The sequence below is a fragment of the Lepisma saccharinum genome, chromosome 26, assembly GCF_977018435.1.
Source record: "Lepisma saccharinum chromosome 26, izLepSacc3.1, whole genome shotgun sequence".
Classification (NCBI taxonomy): Eukaryota; Metazoa; Arthropoda; class Insecta; order Zygentoma; family Lepismatidae; genus Lepisma; species Lepisma saccharinum.
The window spans coordinates 46,752,119-46,774,605 of NC_139254.1; the positions used below are offsets into that span (position 1 = coordinate 46,752,119).

General features: G+C 37.8%; 1 protein-coding gene across 1 annotated transcript in view; it reads left to right on the forward strand.

Annotated features, from left to right (window-relative positions):
• LOC145979691 (alpha-tocopherol transfer protein-like) overlaps positions 1 to 10,356 on the forward strand; it is an 88,562-nt gene extending 78,206 nt beyond the window's left edge. The window contains exons 5-7 of the mRNA XM_083112662.1: positions 1,522 to 1,632; positions 6,940 to 7,048; positions 9,965 to 10,356. Coding sequence (XP_082968788.1) covers positions 1,522 to 1,632; positions 6,940 to 7,048; positions 9,965 to 10,116 — 372 coding nt within the window. The 3' untranslated portion in view covers positions 10,117 to 10,356. The remainder of the gene's footprint in view (positions 1 to 1,521; positions 1,633 to 6,939; positions 7,049 to 9,964) is intronic.
• The last annotated feature ends 12,131 nt before the right edge of the window (positions 10,357 to 22,487 follow it).

Here is a 22,487-nt window from a genome sequence, read left to right on the forward strand (position 1 = left end):
CAGTATGTTATTAAATTGTTAAAAATATACATTACATTTTTGAACCGCATATCAGCATTTCGCGGAGCATTCCGTGCATTTCACATGTCGTGAATCATCAAATATAATAATTATCCAATATTGATGTAATTAATATTCTTAATTATCATGTGCAAAATAAATTAGCGACGCCGATGAGCTATAACCATTACATAAAGGCTTAAAACATTTTTACGCAAAAAGCAAATTCCACGTTGAGAAAAGTTGTGTGTGCATGAGGCACCACACGCTACGTTTTTATTTGTATTAAGTACAAGAGTTTAACTACAACACTCAAACAAGAATTTGGAAACAATTCAAACTCAAACAAGCCTCTAAGCGCATAAAACTGCCTAACCTAACAAAAACCACTGATTCCTTCACTGTAACATATCTTCTTAAGAGAAAAACAACGGAAATGTAACCCCTTCTAATTTCTAAGACATACAAAATTATCCACTGTCTCGCAGGGAGTACATAGTCACCAGCACTCGGCATTCTTTTAGCCTTGTACATACATGGGCTATATGTTTCTCACATCCACAACTACTTTGTACGTCTTTCTTTTAGGGCTTTAAGGCCAGTGTGTTAGATCTTCCATTATTTAAATATTTAGTTGTTAGATTCGAATGTCATTCCGAAATGCTAGCAAATAAAATAATGGCAAACTACACATTATTGGAAAGTTCCATACTGCGTATGAAATGCAAAGTTGGTCTGCTATTTTCTGCTTATTTCCAGTTATTTAACGGCAAATTTATATTTCTATTGTTAATGTATGTTTTCCACTTAGCTACATCGTAATGTCAATCTTCTGTTCAGATTTGGAAAAAGAAAAACATTTTACACAGATGTCCTTGTTTGTTTAAGAGTCAATATCAATTTTACTATTCGGCCCCATGCTATGTAGCTTGATGTTTAGGCAGGCGAGACAGCGTTGCCACATTTCAGGATTCCGGCCATAATAAGGCTGGCCGTGATTTAATACATACCTAATGAGCAACAGTCAACCCCAAAAATACGCGTAACTCTCTATGCAACTCAGCAACGCCTTGTCTTAATTTGGATTGCCATTTTTGAGAAAACAAATATCCACATTTCGATTACACCGTCTGACACAAATATATAGTAGTTCTGCAACTTTGCAAGGGTTCCTACCTCAGGTAGTACTTTCAGTATGTTAACTTTTAAATGAATCAACAAATGTAAGGTTGAGGACTTGGTTGATTGACACGGAATGGCCCTACTGGAATCAGAGTTGCGAAAGAAGACAACGATTACTTTTAAAACTTCACAGCAATGCAGAATTAATAAACAATATTATTCTAAAATTGAAATTACTCTTGTTTCTGCTATGTTCATAGTTTACTAAAACTGAGACAGTAATCTCAAACTCTTCATTGCATATTATTGAATTACTATTACATGAATTACATGCATGCATTAAGTACTTTTATTCTTCACCCACAGAGATATTAATACATAGTTTTATAATATTTCCAGGACGGATATCCACAACAAATGAAAAACGTTTTCGTGTTGGGTTTGAGTCCCATTGTTGTGAAACTAGCCACCCTTACTTTACAATTTCTGAAAGAGGGAATGAGGAAACGGGTAAGTTAAATCGTCAAATAGTAAGATTGGAGTTGTCTATATTCCAATGTACAATGCCTAATATTTCATTCTGAATACACTGTTAAATATATATATATATATAGATATATATATATATATATATATATATAAAATAAATAATGATTGAGCCTGGACCATTATCTATTCACAACATATTCCAAACGTTATTACCAAAACAACACAATACTTCAAATTAGAAGCCACACTAGACATTAAAAAAGATTAACGAAACTTGCTGGAATACTTATCCGGCACTTGTGTTTAACTTGTCACGAAAAGTCCAAAAGAATCCTGTTACGGGTTTTGTAGAAATGATATCAATATGGCCACCGTCAGAATTTGTAATGTAATCTTTATACGCGAATAACATGTCACAGAATGGGGATAAAACCCTTGCTTCTGCACTAAATTCAAGGGAATCGATTGGAACATTTCTAGGGTGAAGTGTGTCGTCTATATCCCTTTTAAATTTGGACCGTAAATAAATTAATAATTATCAAATATTATTAAATACTTTGACCTTATAATTGTAGAGCTTTTAAGAACTTTTAAACGGTACCTGTATATTTCCTCTATTGTTAAAGGGAGTTGTGTGATATTTATGTAGTGGTTCTTTGGTAGCTGTATATACAGTGCCATAGATTTCTTAAAATTGGGAGTTGGTGCTGTTTTCTATTGCACTCGCAATGCAGCATTATTAAATACATATATATGTCGTGACTGGGCAGTGGAAAATTGGTTGAGTTCCGTTATGGGTGTGGGCCTCCCTGTCCCCGATGGCGCAGTGGTAGCGTCGTCGCCTTGTAATCAACTAGTCACGGTTTCGATACCCGGTGGAGGTATAGTGGTTCGGATCTAACTTTAAACTGTAGGTTCAGTCCCGGTTAGCCTTACTGTCCATAAAGGAGAATTAAAACACCAAATGAATGAACCAACGAACCGTTACAGGTGTGAATGTTACCAAATATATTAATGAATCATTTTCAATCATCAATCCCTTCACTCAATGTAACCTGCTTCACAAATGTACATACACCCCAGCATTAAAAACCCTGGCAAGGAAGCAGAGTTGCTAGTGTTGGTAGGTTAAGACACAGCGAAGCCTCTAGTTTGCATATTTTCTGAGGTTTCAGAAAGCGTGGCGCTAGTATAATGAGCAAAAATATAAATTCTTCTAAAGATACTTTCAATCACTAATAATAATAATAATAGTAATAATAATAATGAATTCAAATAAATAAAATATGACATTCTGTAAACTAAAGTGCATACTGTATCACAATAAATGGGCAATATCGTAGAATATCTTGCACCAACGTATCATGTCGTATTCATCATTATCATCATCATCAACATTGACATTAAAACCTTCATTATCTTCAATTAAATCATATTCCAATGTTTGTCAGTCAACTCTTTCACCTGTGACATCTTCGAACACTAACGTCACATTACATCATCCAGCAACCAGCACAATGACCACGCATTGTTAAGCACTGCAGACAAAACTTGTGACATTTACAAGTCATTATACAAGCTGACTTGTAATTATGAACTTTCAATTTCTTGAAACTTAGTTAGAGTAGGTTTTTCGAAAGTGGTTATGGGAAAAATTTGAACATTCGTCACCTTCCTACCCCATACAGTAGGTGACAAATTTACTTCTGAAATACGTGTAGCGAATGTTTCTGTGCTGCTTATCCAGTTGGTGAGAAAACGTCCAAAGTGAAACAAGTTGTAACTACTTGATTAACGCTGGTTGTAACATTTTCTCTCTCTCTCTGTTGGATCAAATTGTCTGTTTCGTAGACTTCATACATTCTTACGATGAGGTTTGAACATTGAACAATGAATAGTTCAACTGACTCTGCGGTAGAACACAGACGTAGTGTAGAATCCTCTGAATACATGTATCAAGAGTCTACGTTTCGACATGTCACGAAAAGCGGTTTAATAATTTCATATCTCTTGCTGTACACACGTCCTAGTTTATATTTCGTTCCGAGACGTAGAATAAACATGTGTGTTGTTGCATAGTGCAGTTGTTACCAAAGTGTGCGCCGCGGCACCCAGGGGGTTCGCGAAATGTTCAAATATTTTCGCTGAAATGGCATTTACTTCTAAGTAGGTGCTTATTTACTACTTTTTACATATTTAATGTTTCATAATTTGAATATGTGTCTATTTTTTTTACTTAAGGCAAGCAACCTAACCACAATAACAGAGCGATCCAAGTGTTACATAGGCCTACATTCTGAGAATATACAGGGTGTCTTAAAAGTAATAGCGCAAACTGACACAGGTGCAAGTACACGATAATAAAAGCAAAAATGTCTCAGTAAACATGGGTCTGCAAACGAGTCGTTTTCGAGATTATCGTGAATGTGTGGTTACAAGCCGCCACTGACTTCATTGTTTGTACACGTCGTCCTAGTTGGTAAAATGCTAATAATGTGTGCGAATGTATGGCTACAAGCCGTCACTGATTGCATTTTGTAAACACCGAGTGTTTTACTCCTTGTTCGTTCCGAGGCTTGCTCTTTGTTTACAAAACAGAACATTTCCGAGAGGTGGCGTTGTATTCAAACAGGATGGATACAATCAGTACACAGTCTAGCAATGAGATATCCAATGACTTTTCTTACTGTATTATTAGCATTTTACCAATTATGACGACCCCTGTTTACTGAGACTTTTTTGCTTTTATTTGCTTTCACCTGTGTCAGTTTGCGCTATTACTTATGAGACACCCTGTATAGGGAACAGCGTAAGCAAACCATGCCAAAACTCACGCGAATACTCTAGAAGGAATTGTAAGCAGATGTATTATTTTCAGATTTTCTAATATCGTAGCGTTTTTTGGAAAGGAGAAGAGATTTCGAAAACAACTGTCCAGGTTACGGCCAAAGGTCCTCGCATGTGGCAAAGTGGAAATAATAATAATTATAATAATATCGTCTTTGTTATAAAGCGGACGTGTTTCGTCCTCACCTTGTAATCAAGGAATCCGGGGTTCGAGTTATATTTTTTGAGATCCCAAATTAAAGTGCAGGCCCTGTCCCGATTATCCAATCTGTGCATTAAGTTGACTTAAAACAAAGAAATAGGAATTATTGTCAAACGAGTAGAATCTACTGTAATTGAAGATGATCTTGTTAAAACTTGATGACGTTGCAGTAGTGGCTAGATTTTGAAATCTGTAGTACAGAGAAACAGCAAAAAGTGTTTATTCACTGAAGTACAGTGTGTTCAATAAAGAATGATCCAATTTCAAATAATATTTATTGATGAAAATGTGTTACAGGTATCCAACAAATTGGAAGTATTAAGTACTCGTAAGCCCTCGAGTTTCACTCACCGTATTATAAGTGCTCTTGTATGTGCCCTCCACCTGATGCAGGGAAAACATAAAGACCATAGCTGAATTCGTTCCAAATGCGTCTGAGAGTATCTTCTTTAACTCAATTTACTGCAAACGTGATTCTGTCCTTGAGCTCATCCAAGTCAATGTCTAATGGTGGAACAAAACACATTGTTTTACATATCCCTACAAGAACAAGTCACATGATGTAATGTCTTGCTGAATTTGAGAACACAAAACACCTTCTGTTGAATAGACGATATCTTCTGAACGGCTAAGGTTAGCGGCTGTTTGGGCGATACTAGAGTGCGCGTGAAATCTCCTGCATATGGCCTTTAACTGCTGAACAGCCCCTGCGAATCACAGACGTGCGGCGTTGCCTAGTTCAGAACCTGTTTCACCTCGCTACTAAATCGTGTACCTGGCGCTCGGATAAAAATAGATTACTTGAAGTGTCAGTAGTTCAACAGATGGAAAGATAATGAATTTGTGAGTATGTACGAAAAACAAGCGTGATTGTAGCTTATACCGTTCCCTCTGTAGAAGCAATGTTATTAAAAACGTATTTGCATTGTATCGCTGTTGCTCTCCCTTCGTTCCTGTTGCATTCCAAAACTTTCCGATTAGCGAAGGGAACAGGGCACGTTCGTTCCCAGTGATGGTAGAAGAAGTTGACGAATAGGATTCCGTCACTGTTCGATTTTTCCGTGTGTTTAGTGGGTGTGTGCAGCATGTCGTTGAGTAAAGCAAGTGGTAGTGGTAGCGAGAGAAGAGAGAAAAAATACAGTGTTGTACGAAGCCAGGCACGACAGGTGATTTTTCAGGTGTACAATTTTTTTTAAAAAAATGTTCGAGTGAAGAAGAGAGAAGTAAAATTGATTATAAGAAGTGCCAGGCTCTAACAGCTCAAGCGTGTGGTGTGAAGCAAGTTACTGTTTCTCGCATATGTTCGGGGGCAAAGCAATGTGGATCGGGGCATGTTTCAATCACCTAGAAAGCACATTAACGTACCGAAAAGAACAACAAACTTAGATGACTGTGAAAAAGACGTAGCTCGTAGAACCGTCTTTGAATTTTACGATCCCGGCGAATTTCCTACTGCCAAAAAGATAACGTACTCTTGTTAACGAAGAACTTGACAATGTAATACAAGAACAATGGGCCGCTTGTGTTAAACATGCACAACAATTACAGGAAAACGATTTTCTAAGGGAGATAGGTCGGGACGAAATTTTGGGCCCAATTATAATACATTTGAAGGACAGTGACACAGAGGGCGAAAGTAGTGTAGTCAGTGACGATGAGGACTACGACGGCAGTTGTTGGAGTGACGAGGAGTCCATGGCAGTCCCTCTGGCATAATCAGGTATATTCTTTTCTCCAATTGAGTTTATTACGTATATGTTATATTATCGAATGTGCCTTGCTCGCTGTGACAAGGCGTTTCGCTCAACCACGCTGTCTCTTTTCCATGTGAGATTTCGACATGGCACCGCTGCAGTGGGCTGCTATTGGCTATCGCCATATGCAGGAGATTTTACGCGCACTCTAGTGGTATCTAGCTGTACTAATTCAAAACTGATTGCCACAGTGGTTCAAGTAGTGCGAGCTTCATTCAGTCGTGGTGCGTGGTTGCACAGATAAAGGGATTTAAAATCGGGCCGTTATTTGTTTAAACACACTGTGCATAGCATATGCAATACAGAAATTAATTTTAAAAGAACACGAATCTCATTTCCTTTACGGTGTATGCTGGGAGACTGGAGCGTTGATGCTTCCTCCCCTTCTTTACCTAACGCATACTTTGCCAAATCGCTCAATCAACGAAGAAGTATACAGAATGAAGTATTATATGCTATCTGCATACATTAAGATATCTGAATATAATATAATAAGATATAATTTGAATTATAATTTACTTGCAGGTTGAATTTCTAGAAGAGAAAGAGATGGAAAAGATGCACAAAGTGATACCCCAGAAAATGCTTCCAAACGAACTTGGAGGATCCGCTGGACCAAATTTTACATTAAATGGTAATTTGCTTTTGCAGTGCGTAGACTTGTTTACATGCAGATTTCATTGTTGCAATATTATCACAACTGCTTAATCGATTTCTCATTTTCTAAGTAACTAACTCTCTAGCATTCTTAAAGCAGAAGGTTTATGCAAGGGCGTACGAAGGATTTTTTTCGCAGAGGGGGCAGAGTCATAGAAACTTTTATTATGAATATACTTACTTCTTCTTCTCCTTCGTGCTGTTTGGCGTCAAAGTCCTTCAGCCATCTGCTAAAACTCTTCCTAGCTTGTGACATTCTCTTAACTCATTAGTGTCTTCCCTCATTTTATTATGACTATTATTATTATTATTATTATTACTGTTATTACTATTTCTTGTTGTTATTATTATTGTTACTACTACTCCTACTTTAAGAATCACAAAATTCAAATTGAATTGAAAATACTTTGGCATTGTATACAAGTTCGTCCTCCTACATGGCCGTGCGGTCTAAGGCGCCATGCTTTGGGCCCCGATTGCGGGACTGCATGGGTTAGAGTCCGCCAGGGTTCAGTCTCTGGGTTCTTGGCCTGTGTATAGGACCGGTGGCAACCCACCATCGTGAGGAAATTGGGGAGCTACGAGTGAGTAGCGTAACCCGGTCTCCAAAATCTCCTATAACGGCTGGGGGTTCGACGTGCTGACCCCACGTCACTCCATTACCGGTTTAAGATCTCCACACTTCTAGGTAGGATTGTGGGAGGGATACTGGTGGCCGGGATATAGGCCCAGGCTCTTTAGAGGGCTGTCGAGCCATGGGTTATTATTATTATTGTATACAAGTTCAGACTCTAGTCTACTATTTTGATAAACACTGCATTCGCCTTTCTACCTTTTAATAAACATATATCACTTTGTTGATGAACAGTTCTATGTATTTTTGTACTTTTTCACAATGCACATTTATCAATCATAGATAACTTAATCTACTGTCCCTCATGGTACTTCTGATCCATGTCTTTACGTGCCGAAGGGTACTATAAAATAATAATAGTAATAATAATTATAATTCAAAATGACGGGGTGTGAATTATAAAGATCAGATTCCGACTTCGGGAAATAATTTTCCCGAGATTTAGTAATGCCGAACAGCCAACAAATTCCAAAGTATATGTAATAGAGATTAATTCTTGATATTTTCTGTAATATAGATGTCTGGAATTTCTTTAAATTTAACAGTTTTTATGCCAGAAGTGGAAGAACATTCACTTGAAGGGGAAATAGTGCGTTCAGTTCGAGATTTTCACCGCAGCGGGAAATTTCGAAAATATCCCGTTCCGAAAATTTTCCGACTTGGTCGGGAATGAAGATTTTTTTTTAGGTATATTTAGTTACTGAAGTCAACGTGATTCTAGTGTAAAAATGTTCGAAACCCAGGGTATGTGATCTGGACCAGGAAGTTTTCCAATAAGTTCCCTGTTTCTGCCCGGCTCTGAGGTCCACCCAGTCTCGTGTGATTGCGTACCTTCGGGATATAGGCACCCGGGCGTGATCCTCCTCTCATCATCCCTACTATGGCCGAGATTAACAATATGTGGAGCTCTGTACCTCCACAGCACCACATATGCCTTCATGGCACGTGTGTACGTACACGCACAGGGGTACCTTTACTATGTTTTACTACTTATGACAGTTAATACTGTACGGACAGTGATGACAGTGTGTAAATCACTATCAGTTTGTGAGAGTCCCTTCACATCGTCATCTTCGCGATTAGCCAAAAGTGGCAGAAATGTGAAGTAAAATAAACCAAATTATTCAGTCAAATCAATCAATCTCTTTAGTACAAAACACTCCCTTAACTTCTAGCAGACAGGTGGTTGGTTCTCTGGTTCATGGTTTACAAATATAAAAAATATCGTAAAAGGGACACTACATACTGCAGTTGTAGAAACTAAATATATTCACTGTCCCTCTAAGGTGTAGTTAGAAACAGACAAAAAATTGAAATTTTCTAGGAATATATTAATAAGGAGAGTCACAATGGTTCGACATAATCTAATTGCTTTTGTGTGAAAGTTTTTTCACCCTTTTAGCCCAAAATAAATCAAACGTACTTACCATCCACTACAAAATGATACTCACTCAGTATTTTTCTTTGTGTTATAATATTGGTAAAACAACACACTCTTAAATTTAAATAAATTCATATTATTTCAAATGATATATTTGTTAAAATACTCGTATTGCGTATTGCATTCAAATTCAAGTATTTCATACCTCCATATATGCAGAATCGAAACATGAAAATTCAAAGGGTACCAACTGGTATTCAGAAGTTAATGGAAGCCAAAAATATGTACTAATATTTTCATCAATTGAGCACAGTCTTAGCTTGTCCAGGTATAAAGTTGATAAACGTTGTTTAGTTCATAATGATAATTTAGTAATATAATTTTCTATTCTTTAAGTTGTAAGAAACTACATTAACGCACATTCCTTTGAACTCATTTAGCTCTGTGCCAACAAATTAATCTTTCACAAAATGTCAGTGCAAATTGTTCAAAACTGGAGTTTGCACGAAGCGTATGTTAAAGTAGGTCTGAAAGCGGATAAACGTGCAAATCTACAAATACTTATCTATTAGGTTATTAACGTTCCACATTTCTTCTTAACATGGACGATCATTACAAAAAATGTCAAAGCTTACATAAAATGTATTTTCATTTGATCCAAACTCTCGTAAACTTTATGCATTAATTTCATACGCAGTATTAGAGCAGATTAAAATTTTTGACACATATCTGCATTCCAAAAGATGACTCCTCTGGAAAGAGTTCACTCCAATCCCTGAAAATATATAAGAGTGAAGTCCCTCAAATTGTTGCAAAACTTATGATATCGAACTTAATGAAAAATTAAAAATCATCACACCATAATTAATTCTTTGCAGAGCTGTGGAATAAGGAACTAATCTCAAGGAGAGAGTTCTTGACAGAAATGGGAAGGAAGAAATCGGATGAATCTAGGAGACAAGGGAAACCAAAAAACGCGAGTGATATTCTGGGAATTGAAGGCTCCTTCAGGCAACTCTCTGTCGACTAAGTCACAGTAAACACTAAATAATTATACAATTATGTTTAGCGTTCCATGAAAACTAAATGAAGTGTCTTTCATCCTAATTCTTGAAAATATTCATGCTAAAACTTAAATGACTGAATATAAATTATAAGTATATATTACTGTATTCAGCAAATAATATGTGCATATAAAAGAATAATATTAAGTACATTCATTTATTGATTGCTTTTGTGTTTTAAGTATACTTTATGCACAGTAAGGCTAATCGGGACTGGAGCTAAAGTTTAAAGTGGGATTCGAACTATGTTCCTCCACCGTGTATCGAACCCGGGTCCTTCTGATTACAAGGCTACGATGCTACCACTGCGCCTGAGAGGAGGCCACGGATAGTCATGAGTCTGTATTTTATATTTTATATTTTGAAGTTTCCTTTTCTTCAATTGGCTATAAAGAGTTAAAAAGACAAACTTTGATGGACTGATAAACATTTCAAACAGTGTTTCAATAACCACACCGTCAGGGATGTCGGCGCATGTGTGATATAAATGTATGTATGAATAAAATATATATTGATCCGGATTCGATCCCCCCATCGAAGACACACTTGTTCTTATTGCACATTTAACTCTAGTATCAGTTCCGATTAGCATTTCTCTGCATACATTTAACTTAGAGCCAAAAGTATAACTGGAATATTCATAAAACAGGCCTCCCCGATGGCGCAGTTGTAGCGTCTTCGCCTTGTAATCAAGTGATCCCGAGTTCGATACCCAGTGGAGGCACATAGTGCTTCGGTTCCCACTTTAAACTGTAGGTCCAGTCCCTATTAGCCTTACTGTGCATAAACTGGGTTTAAAAACTCAATCAATTAATCATTGATAGATGTAGTAAATCGTAATAATGCTTTCTGACTAAGAACATAAGAATGCATCTCTGTGAAAATTGGCCAATTTCTTCTTTAAAGTATGTTCCATCTCACCCGAAGTAGTATGGGAGTGATGGAGTACTTGTATGTAATTCCTTTTATTAATAGTAAATTTGTTCGTGTATTTATCACATTGAAAATATTATTTATTGATAACATTATGTCCAGAATACATAGTATTGTAAAACTTTTATTACAATATTCCCGAAGCCCTAAGGGTATTGAATTCGCTGGGAACAGATCAACATGAATGAAATAGGTAGAAAACACAATGAGATTGGTTAAGTGCGTTTTACTTTTTTTCCCACAGCCACCCTCACCGTTGGAGAATTTGATTTAATTTCATTTGATTTACTTCGCATTTCTGCAACTTTTGGATAATCACAAAAATAAGGATGAGTGAAGATATGATTAAATTGATCAAGCGACGCACAAACGACACCAATGTCGATGCCGGGATTCGAACCAGGGACCCCTGCTGTTGTAACGCGAGATGTGAACCACTCCGCCACTGATACCGGCCCACTGTTGGAGAAATCGGATGTTGAGTTGATTTGCCAAATCATGTGAGGTCCATTGTGGCGAGGCTTAGAATTAAGATATCGACGTAAAATTTTAAACTCGCCTCTTTGAAGCAAAAAGTAAACATCATTTTGCTATTACAAGTCATATCAGTAATTTTTCGTTTTTTCAGTCCACTTTATGTTCACCCTGTTATTCCCCTCAAGAATCTATTTCATGCTGCAAGATCCATACCTTCACAGGCAGACGGTCCACGAAATAATTAATATATATAATTAATATATAATATATTTAATATTAAAAGAAGGTCAGTCTTACCAAGACTTACCACATGACTGACCCAGTATTCCTGTGGTATTATGCACGTGCGGTCTGTAGAGAGAACAGCCAAAGTGTAGCGTTGTACCTCTCTTCATCTGATACGTGAATAACAGTGAAGTGTGACCAGTGGCGTGCACAAGGAGTTGGGGGATGTTGATGGTTAAAGCCCCGCTTTGGCTCAGCATTCCTAAAAAAACGTCAAAGGTAGGAAAATATGACAAAATGAGAACTGGCTATCAAGAAAAAGTACACATAGCCCCTCCCTTTCGAAAATCCTGGGCACGCCACTGAGGGTGAAATTATATTATGGTGCAATTTACTGAAGTTTGGTTCCGTGAGAAAGAGGACACTTCCCCTCTCAGTTGTCCCTTCTCAAAGCTGCTGCTCTTCCAATCTTTGCTTACTGGTAGAATCTCATTACCAGATATGATATTGCACGTGGTTATGTCCAGTAAAATCAGTTTACTGCGGTGAAAAATAATTATTTCTTAGTGTCATAGCAGAGCTCAGAACAAACTATTTTCCGTCAGGATTTTGCTGCCAAAAAAAAAAAAAAAAACAATGATAGGTGAACACGTATGCATTCCAGGCCCAAATTATTGGGTCGAATCTATACCTCGTGCATCACTTCACCAATGAAGAGAATTGTGAGTTTGCCTGCCCAGCCGAAGAACAGCTATCGTCTACTCCTTAGAAGTACCGCGTTGATTCGTTTCTCAATACAAAATAGCCGGCCCCCGTGGCGGAGTGGTTAGCACATTGCGCTACGACGCCAGGGATCCAGGGTACAAGTCCTGGCCTGGACATCTATGTTTGTAAGTTTCCACTCATCAATTTCATCATATCAAAATTCATTTCCATCTTCGCAAATTAGCCAAAAGTGGCACAAAAGACGAAGTAAAAATAAAGCAAATAAATCAGTCAATGTAAAAATTGTTACGGAGAATACATTGAAATTATTGTTTTTGCAACACAAGTAAATAGGGGAAACTTGAATTTCTACGAAAAAGACGGAGAGACGAATCACTTACTCTTAAGCCGCCAATGAGTTCACATATGTAACTACAGGTCTATTGCAAAGTTTACGTATAAGCATTTTTAGTCCCATATTAAATTCTTTCTTCTCACTCTCCCACCCCAATCAGAAAGTATTCGTTCACATGTGCTCAAGTGTAATCAGTCTCGTTGAACTGACAAGCTATATTGTATGCTAATAATAAAATTCAGTAGCGTTTCGTCCGAGTTGCAGTTCGTCCGAAAGCGAAATTCGTAGGAAAATGCTACAGTTCGTCTGCGACTTTTTAATGAGTTGCGTTTCGTCCGAGCTCGGATCCAGAAATTTTAGTAATTGCAGATGGCAACACTTTCTTATTAGCTGACGACTGTGAAGGTGAGAGGTTATTAATATTTGCAAGTTCCAGAGGGAAAGAAATATTAAAGCAAAACAAAAATATTTTCATGGATGGAACATTTAAGAGTGTTAGCAAGCAGAGTATGCCATGTCGTGCATGCCGAGAGCGAGGCTACACGGCAGGTCCACCTCTATTTTCATAGAAGTGCCAATTAAAGAAGGCACGCAGTCCTGGCTGGCGCTAACAATGGACCTTATCGAACTGTAAACCTAAGCAATGAACAATAGGTTTTAAAACTTCATTAAACACTATTAGGATGGTAGCCCTCGGACGAAACGCTACTCGGTCAGGTAACCGTAACCTGCCTGTTCCTGAAATTCGGAAGAAACGCAACTTGGACGAAACGCTACGCAAGTTCACGTTTTCTATTCATAATTCTGAAAAGCCTTTGACACGGGACACAATGCAGGAATTAGCCAACTACAGGTATCTTCTTCACTTCTACAACTCCTCTCTTCTTATCTATACAGAATAATCAACAATATGTCATGTACACTCACCTCAATTAGTACTCCGGCACTTTCTTCTTTATACAGCGTATTTGCAGAAGATACAATTCAACATACAAGTGTATCAATAGGGGAGAGTCGTACAGTACCGGTCACCTTGAGCTTATTGATTATAACTGATAAAGGATTAGGAGACAGTCGGATCGAACATATTATGATACCTCAATGCATACTATAAGGAACACGGGTTTAATTTCTCTGAAATGTTTTCAGAACTGCAAGATATATATATAAAAAAAACGAAAAGCTGAATTTTCAATTAGTGGAAAAATTGTCTTCCAGTATCGGCCAGTCAATATTTTCATTTTAGGTTGTGGTAACTGTTCATAAATGCTTAAGTTTTATGAAGAAATTGTAAACTATGTTTACAAAGGTGTGGTTGTCAACAAATGTGGAAATAAAGTCCGTTAAAGCGGAGTTGAAATCACATTTTTACAATAGTCACAAAACTACAAAATATTTTCTTGGTCTACGCATTCAACATGTGCCGAACTCAACATTCGGTATACTGAACCCAATCCTCCTCAAAGGACTCTAGACAAATTATGCATTGTGCAGTTTCTACAGTTGTCTTCTTTGTCTTCTTATTTACTGAGGGGCATAAACTTATTGTCCAAGTCTTTCATATACGAAAGTAATTGTTGTTCCATTTCGTCATCAAACGTCGTCTTAAATCAGCCCATCTGAGGTGTCAGGTCCACATCCATACCACGTTGAATTGCTCTCAATCTATCTCCTAACGTGCTTCTTGGTAAACAATATATACTAGCGGCTTGTCTTGCTGTCATTTTGTTTGTCATTACCTAATTTACCGCCTCTTTCATGGCCTCCTCAGTCCATTTACCTCTTTTGTTGCCCTCCTCGTCTGCCATCTTACTCTGGAAACAAAAGCAAGCAGGACTGTAGTAGGTGCGTACAAAATTCTGTGTGGCCGATACTGGACGGCACTTCGCTGGCCGATACTGTACGATCATTAGGTGGTAACGAAAGTTGCGATTACACGTTGTTTATAATCAATTTGCTCAACTATTTACATGTTTTCGTATCCTTATAGAATACCGATAAACTGAACCTGAAAATAAAATCAAACACTTACCTCGAACATGAATACCAGGGACCTAGAAATAACTTTCTTCACGCAGCCACTTGACTCTTCACAGTAACAGAGGCACAGCTCTCACAATACTGCGTGAAAGCGGGTGATCGCGAACTATAGCGCACACGAATACATACCCTTCCCTCCTACTCCAGTGAACTACTGCTATGTAGCGTCAAATGTCCGAACTAGCAATTGGCCGATACTGTAAGACGGCCGGTACTGTACGGCTCTCCCCTATACACTGTATAAAACACAACTTTGTAACGACCCTGCTTGGTCGCCATTCAATTATTATTAGACCTTGCGTGGTCGCTATATTCTTTTTAATCGGATGAAAGAGTTAAGCGGAATGTCCCTGCGAGGCGTACGCTTTTAGTTTAAATATATTCTGAAAACGTTAACGGTTCCACCTCTACGTTTACTAGCTTCACTCATTATTAGACCCTGCGTAGTCGCTATATTCTTTTTAATGTTATGTTAATACGTGCATCTAGTGATTTTCCCACTAGTGATTTCTCAATGCCAAAACCTTGATATTTCTCAGTAGGAAGTTTGTAATATGTAAAAAAAATGAGTTAGCAACGCGTACTTGTAGTTAAAATTTTCACCACCCATGCGCCACCGCGAGTATAAAACCCAGCGCAGCGAGGCCGGAGCTCAGTTGGCTCCCGGATGTCAACTGGCAAACATCCTGGGAAAAACCGGCCATCCAGCCAGAAGCCTAGCAGCCATCCCAGATGGAAGGAAGGAAGGAGGAAGAAAGAATAAGAAGAGCCTAGCAGCTACCTAACTACCCGGTCTAGGTGCCAGGTTCTACCTGCCCGGCTTGTCTAGGAGCACCTAGACCTCCTTCCCAACCTGCCGCCCTTATACAGGAGACACCGGTCGGCTTGCCGATTCCTAGCTAGCGCCGGGGGTGTCGCGGCATCCTTAAATCCTTTACCCAGCGCCCGCTTGTCGGAGGTCCGGCTTGCTACGGCCACTTCCCAGCTGTGGTTGGGGGTACCGCGCACATACTACTTTCTCTTACAGGGGAGCCCGTGACGTTAGGTCCCTACTCCCCCTGGCGCCTCACTGCGAGGAATAAATTTGAATGGTCCCTTCCCCCCGTTTTGAATCCAGAAGTGGTGAATGCACGTGTATGGTAAAGGTAAATGCACTTAAGCGATAATGGTTAAAGACTAGTGTGCTAACAGACTTTCTTACGATAAGTTTATAATAAACATATATACAAGGTGGTTATAATTAAAGTGACGGTGTTCAGAGTGGTACAGCACGGGCTGTAATGAGAGTAGCAGTCTGAAACTTCGTAAATATGCTAATGAAGCAATGCGCTCGCGAATTATGAAAAAAAATAGTTCCAATTCTCGCCACCAGGGTAAAAAACGGCGCTGTAAGCAGTCAAAACGTGGAATTTTCAATAACTCTGACGTCAAAGTCGGTGAAATTGCCTAACCATTGTGTGAGCTCCCTGGTTGTTGTTGGTGACGCTTGTTGCTTTTTCCTTTAGTAATGTTCATGTAATTCGAATAGTGAAATTGTAGCGATATTTTATTACAAAGAGTATTGTTTTCTGCGATTTATAGTGTTTTTCCTGCAACTATACCAAGTTTTGACTGCTTACAGCGCCATTTTTTACCCTGGTGGCGAGAATTGGAACTATTTTTTTTTTTTTTCATAATTCGCGAGCACATTGCTTCATTAGCATATTTACGAAGTTTCAGACTGCTACTCTCATTACAGCCCGTGCTGTACCACTCTGAACACCGTCACTTTAATTATAACCACCTGATATATATATATATAAAGCTGTTGTTCACGTTTTACCCAGCAAGCTTTGAGATATCTAGAATCTGTGTTCAACGACTGGTAAGAAGTTAGCATTTATGGGTAGACTTTTGCTGTCCTCCTAATTGAAGTGTTTAGAGTGTGGTAATTTTGTGTAGGTGGGACGTTGCAACTTATTACTAACTTCCTTAAGTGTACTATGACTACATAGTAGTTCTGGATTCCCTTACTTTGTTTAATTTTCATCAGTGATTTGTCAAAATTTCCTGGTTAACTTTCACTGGTTAATAAAATTAGCACGAACATAAAGAAATGTAAACTTGCCTCATTCGCTCAAACTGACAGCCTATTCAATATTCACATATTATTTCTAATGTGAAAACTAAGAGAGTATACCGTAACTTACTTACGTAACACATTTGACCAAATATTAACTTTCCAACCACAAATTGTCCAGATTCTGAGGAAGCTCATATGGGATGCTTCAAAGGCAGCTCAAAAATTTTCAACAGTGCGAGATGGATTTGTGGCTACCCCAACTTTCCACCTGATCCCCTTTTTCTAACCTGGACCTCCTAGATTCCACTTTCCTCCAATAAAAAATATTTAAGTTTTTAATAACGAAAAACAAAAGCGTTATTTTGATAATACTTTAAGTGTTACTGTTAAAGAACACATTTATTTTTAAGACGATATTATTTTATACCTACAAAATGACATCAAAATAACAGTAATTTCTTTACGTAATTTGTGACATTTAAAACAAATAGGCACGCACCCGGTGGTTTGCATCTCGCAGTAAACTGTAGGTCCAGTCCCGACTTAGCCTTAATGTGCATAAAGTGCACTTAAAACACCAACTCATTTAATTAAAGAGAACATTATAGAAATTACAAAATACATTTCTAAGATTTCTGATATTTCAACTTGGTCTATATCCGAAGCATCACGCGAAGTCTTTAGTGTTTCATCAAGGGGGGGGGGGGAGGAAAATAAGTGAATTAACTTCATGGAGCATAAAGATTGACCCTTTGTGAATACACTCAAATGTCAACCTCTCTTTCACGTCACAAACTGGACTGATTTAGCAGACTAAGGAGGTTCTGGCGCCTGAAGTCACAGCCAGTGTAATTCTTCTCTATGGGAGCCATGTTGTGTCGTTCTTCTTTGTTTGTGATTGTTCCTTCATGCTGTGACGAGCACAATAGTTACAATGTTGTGTTATGTTGAATTTGTAATGTGAATTTATGAACGTACGTGTTGTATTATGTTGAGTTATGATGAGTGTGTAATGTGAATTTATGAACGTACGTGTTGTGTTATGTTGAGTTATGATGAGTTTGTAATGTGAAATTATGAACGTACGTGTTCAAAATGAAAAACAAATGAGTATCCAATATAGTAAACAGTTTGTAAAAAAAAAGTTATGTACCATGTCTAAGTTAAGAATACAAGAAATATTAATATTGGAATCTAGTTTTATGTTGACAAAAATGTGTAGGTTTCAATGCATATCATGTTATCATTATCGTCTTCACGACTAGCCAAAAATGGAAGAAAAAGCGAAGTAAAGTATAACATATCAATCAATGAAATAAATAATCTCTGAACTTATTAATGGCAATGTAGATTTCTCGCATCCAAACTGTATGCTAAGGGCTAGAAATGATGTCTTTCAAATCCTCCATAGAAGAACCAAAACGATAGAAGTTGAACCCATGAGGAGAATATTAAATAAATAATAGTAAATATTAAACGCAGTTTAAAAAAACAACCCAAGCATAGAACTGCTTATACAACGTGAATTTAGCTTTATTTATTGAATTTCGAGACTCATTTTCACTTCTTTACCTCTTTGTTTCTTGTGTCTGTATAAAATTATAACTAAATTGCCCTTTTCACAATTGTTTTAAATGTAAATTGAGATATAAATGTCATGCCCTAGTATTACATCATTCATAATTCTTGTTATCTTAACTATGTTCTTCCTGTTTATGTAATCGTGTAATTCAATATCGATGACTGTAATTCGACACGTGTCTCTTGTGTTACAAATACATTTTAAAATATATTAAACCCAGAATCATCACCGTCTATTTCTTTATTTTTGTGTCTATCCGTTATTTTACATCAACCATTTAAGGCTGATTTTGACGAATGTAGGAATGATGAACTGATGAAGGATACGTCTATACCTTATCCAGGATTCTTACTGAAATGCTCTGGACAAGTATACTCTGCCCAGCCCATATCTGAAGCAAGCAAACGAAAACAAATATCTGAGCAAATAGTGACGCGAGACGGCTCCATCAGTGAACATGTGAGAAGGAATGGGACTGAGTGGAGGGGTGAAAGCTACTGTAACCAGCCATCACAGTAGCGTGTACTGCTTCGCTGTGGCCACTCGATTCCCCCCTTCTCTGCCGCTATGCTCAGTACAGCAAGTTATGCTGACCACTCTGCCACGTAGGATAAAACACACATAAACAGCACTTCTTCCCCCATATGCATTTCGTATTAAACCAGAAGGTAGAAAATCGACGAACAAAGAAAGAATAAAAAAACATGATTTATTCCATTACAGCAATTTGAGGAGGGCCAGAAAGTGCCTTACCCCATAAAGTCAGCGCCAATGGAGGAAAGAATAGTATGAGCTAGTAGAGATAGTAAGGAAATTTTCGATATGCTATAATTAAAACTACAGGAGGTGTCTGCAATTGTAGTGGCTTAACGTTAGTCCTATTCTTTAGTAGTGTATAGATTTGGTTACAAACACTGCATAACGGTCTGTATTATTTGTATTGGTTCAGCAAGGGTCAATTTCTACACTACAGAATAAACAAGATCTATTAGGGTAAAATTACATGTAATGCATAGATGCAAGGTACCTTTATTAGGTAGACCATTCTCGAGGTTCCGAGATTATTTCCCATGATCCTGTGCGCGCTATGACGTCATTAAGAGGACAGAATGGAACTTGATTCGTTAGCTTATACGGAAGCTTGAAATGAATGGGTTCATTTTTACTTATACACACCTTTTCTTGAATTCCGGTAGAATGAGTACAAATCACCCTGTTTGTGCTTTTACCACGTGCAATAATAATAGAAGAAAATCGTCTGGAATAAAGTAACTATCGCTTCCCAAAAAACAAGTTGCTGCAGCAGGATTGATTCGATTTGTTCCTCCAAATTTCGGACTTACTCAGAGGTGCAACCACATGGGGGCAGGCACGTAGATAGAGCCTGCTTTGCCCCCCTGTGGAAAATACAGAACACATTTCTACCTGGAACTCTCACTAATCTTTACAATTATATCCTGTATTACTCCAGCAACATAACAAAGACATTTATTGATTTTGTGATTTATGAAGATGTGTGGGATTCCATATAATGTCGTATCAGGATTGGGGGAAATATTCCCTTCCAGATTCAGACTTTGTGAAATGATTTCGCAATTTTCAGTATCTAGAACAGTTGTGACATTTTGAGTAGTCTTGTTTTAAAGGTGCGTAATGTATTTGGATGTTTTTCTTGGATGTGTTGCTATGAAGTTTGAACTGCATATTTTCTATTTTCTAATCTACGTAGGTGGGAAAACATTGAAGTAAAGAAACATGACTAGAAAAATCTAAGAATAACAGAACAAATGGATACCAAGATGGAATTAGTTTTCAAGTGTTTCTTGCATTTTTCTTCCAGACGGCTAAGGGCACTTGCAGGGGGCACAGAGGGGCAATTGCCCCCTCGATTTCAAATTTTATACAAATAAAAGTACATTTCGTAACATTTTCTTGCTCGCTTCGCTTGCAATGCCTGCTTTTCTCAATCTCGTCAAGTTTAGAGCCGTAGCTAAAGGGCGGCGGGAGTCGGCCATGGGCGCCAAATGATCTAAATTTAAAAATAGTTGTGAAAGAGAGAATTCCTTGGCGCCATGTGATATTATTTTCTCCCTATTAAATCAATACTGTATTCAATTGCAAAAATTGGATCTAAAAATTGTCTTTCTCGCTTCGCTCGCAATGTAATTGTTTTCTGTAATGTAATGTATTTAAATAATATGTTTTGTATATATGTATTGAATAAACTTTGAATACGTACATAATTTAGTGTTTGCATCTTGCATATGTATTTTCTTATTTTATGTCGCTCCATGTTGCATATCTGTAAAACATATGTTGTACATGAAAGTTATACATGTTATATGTACAAAAAATATATCTTCGGCATGCATTTTCTGCTATTCAGAAATACAGTTTGTGTGCTTGTTTTCCATTATTAGCTAATGTAAAGTTGCTGGTGTTGAAAAAATTTTTCAAATAGTTTGTTCCAAATAAATGCTTCAGCACAGACATCTACCCCCTTTTTGCGTAATTTAAGAGGATAATAACGTCTTTGATACTACTAATACCACTAGTAGTAGTAGAAATAATAATAATAATAATGCCATTATTGTTCTTGTTGTTAATATATATATAAATATGCCATTATTAAGGTTCTTGTTATTATTATTGGTACGTTTATTCTGGTACTTGCCACCCCCCCCCCCCGACAAAAATTCGTGGTTGCGCCTCTGATGAAAAATGTTTATATATCCTCTTTCAGTGCATCTGCTTGTTGGCATTCATAATATTTGATATTTTTAGGAATAGCCTACTGGGCCCTAAAGGTGGGGGGGGGGGGAGATTATGACCCACACCAACCTCCTTGGGCACGCCACTGATTGCTACCCCAAGTGTTGACGTTACCGTACGTCACTGTTTTTTTTTCTTTTTAATAAACTGCTCCAATACCCGGTATTGCTGAAATATTCACTTTAGAGAGAGACCTTTCATCTCTTCGTCCCTCGAATCGAACTAGCACTACACTGATGCTCCGGAAGTTTCGCAGTCGTCAATGTCTTCAGCTTCGGACCCGAACTGGAACTAGTAGTATACTTCGTTACTTTACGGTATATAGTCCTTTTCATTTTGGAATCACTAGATTTTATAAAGCCACTAATGGACACTGGCTGATCACTAATCGACTGTATGAACTGTCACACTTACCTTTGAACTCTGTTGTACAGGTCAACCTGGAAATTGAAGCCGCGTATTTTAACCTCATTACATTTTAGAACGCTCCGCAGATAAAAGGATTCGTTAATATTGCCAGTAGTTCGACTCCTTCTCTTATTCAAGAACGTTCTCTCTCGCGCTTTCCAGAGATTAAAAAATTACAATGAATCGCCCTACGTGTGGCGCTACGTTTGCAGCTTCCAAATGCTGACAAGTCTTTACATAGTGCTGTGACAACACCGAAAGCGCAACAAAAGTTTTAATGCAATATTATCAACAACAGGGTTATAGAACATATTCCGTTTTACCTTGGTAAGTATTTCTCTCCTTATATTATCGGCACATTATTCAAGAAAACAAAAACCTAATTTTATGTAGTGTAAACTGAAAGAGTTTAAGGGGGGCTCCAGCGCCCTGATCCCACCTTGAATAAGCGCTATTAACAATAACAGGATTATAGAACATTCTGTGTCTTGTCCCGATAATTATTTCTCTCAAATTATCATCACAATATTCAAGAAGCCATGAACCCAATTTTATGTAGCCTAAACTGAAAAATTTCCTGAAGGGGGGTGCTGGAACCCCCTGATTCCCACCTTGGATACGTGCTAGACTCGATAATTATTTCTCTCCTTAAATTATCGTCACATTATATTATTTCACACCACAAGAAACAAAAAACCTCATTTTATCTAGTGTAAACCGAAAAATTTCGGCGGGGGGCTCGATCCCCCTAAGCCCCCCTGCATACGTGCCTGCTGCA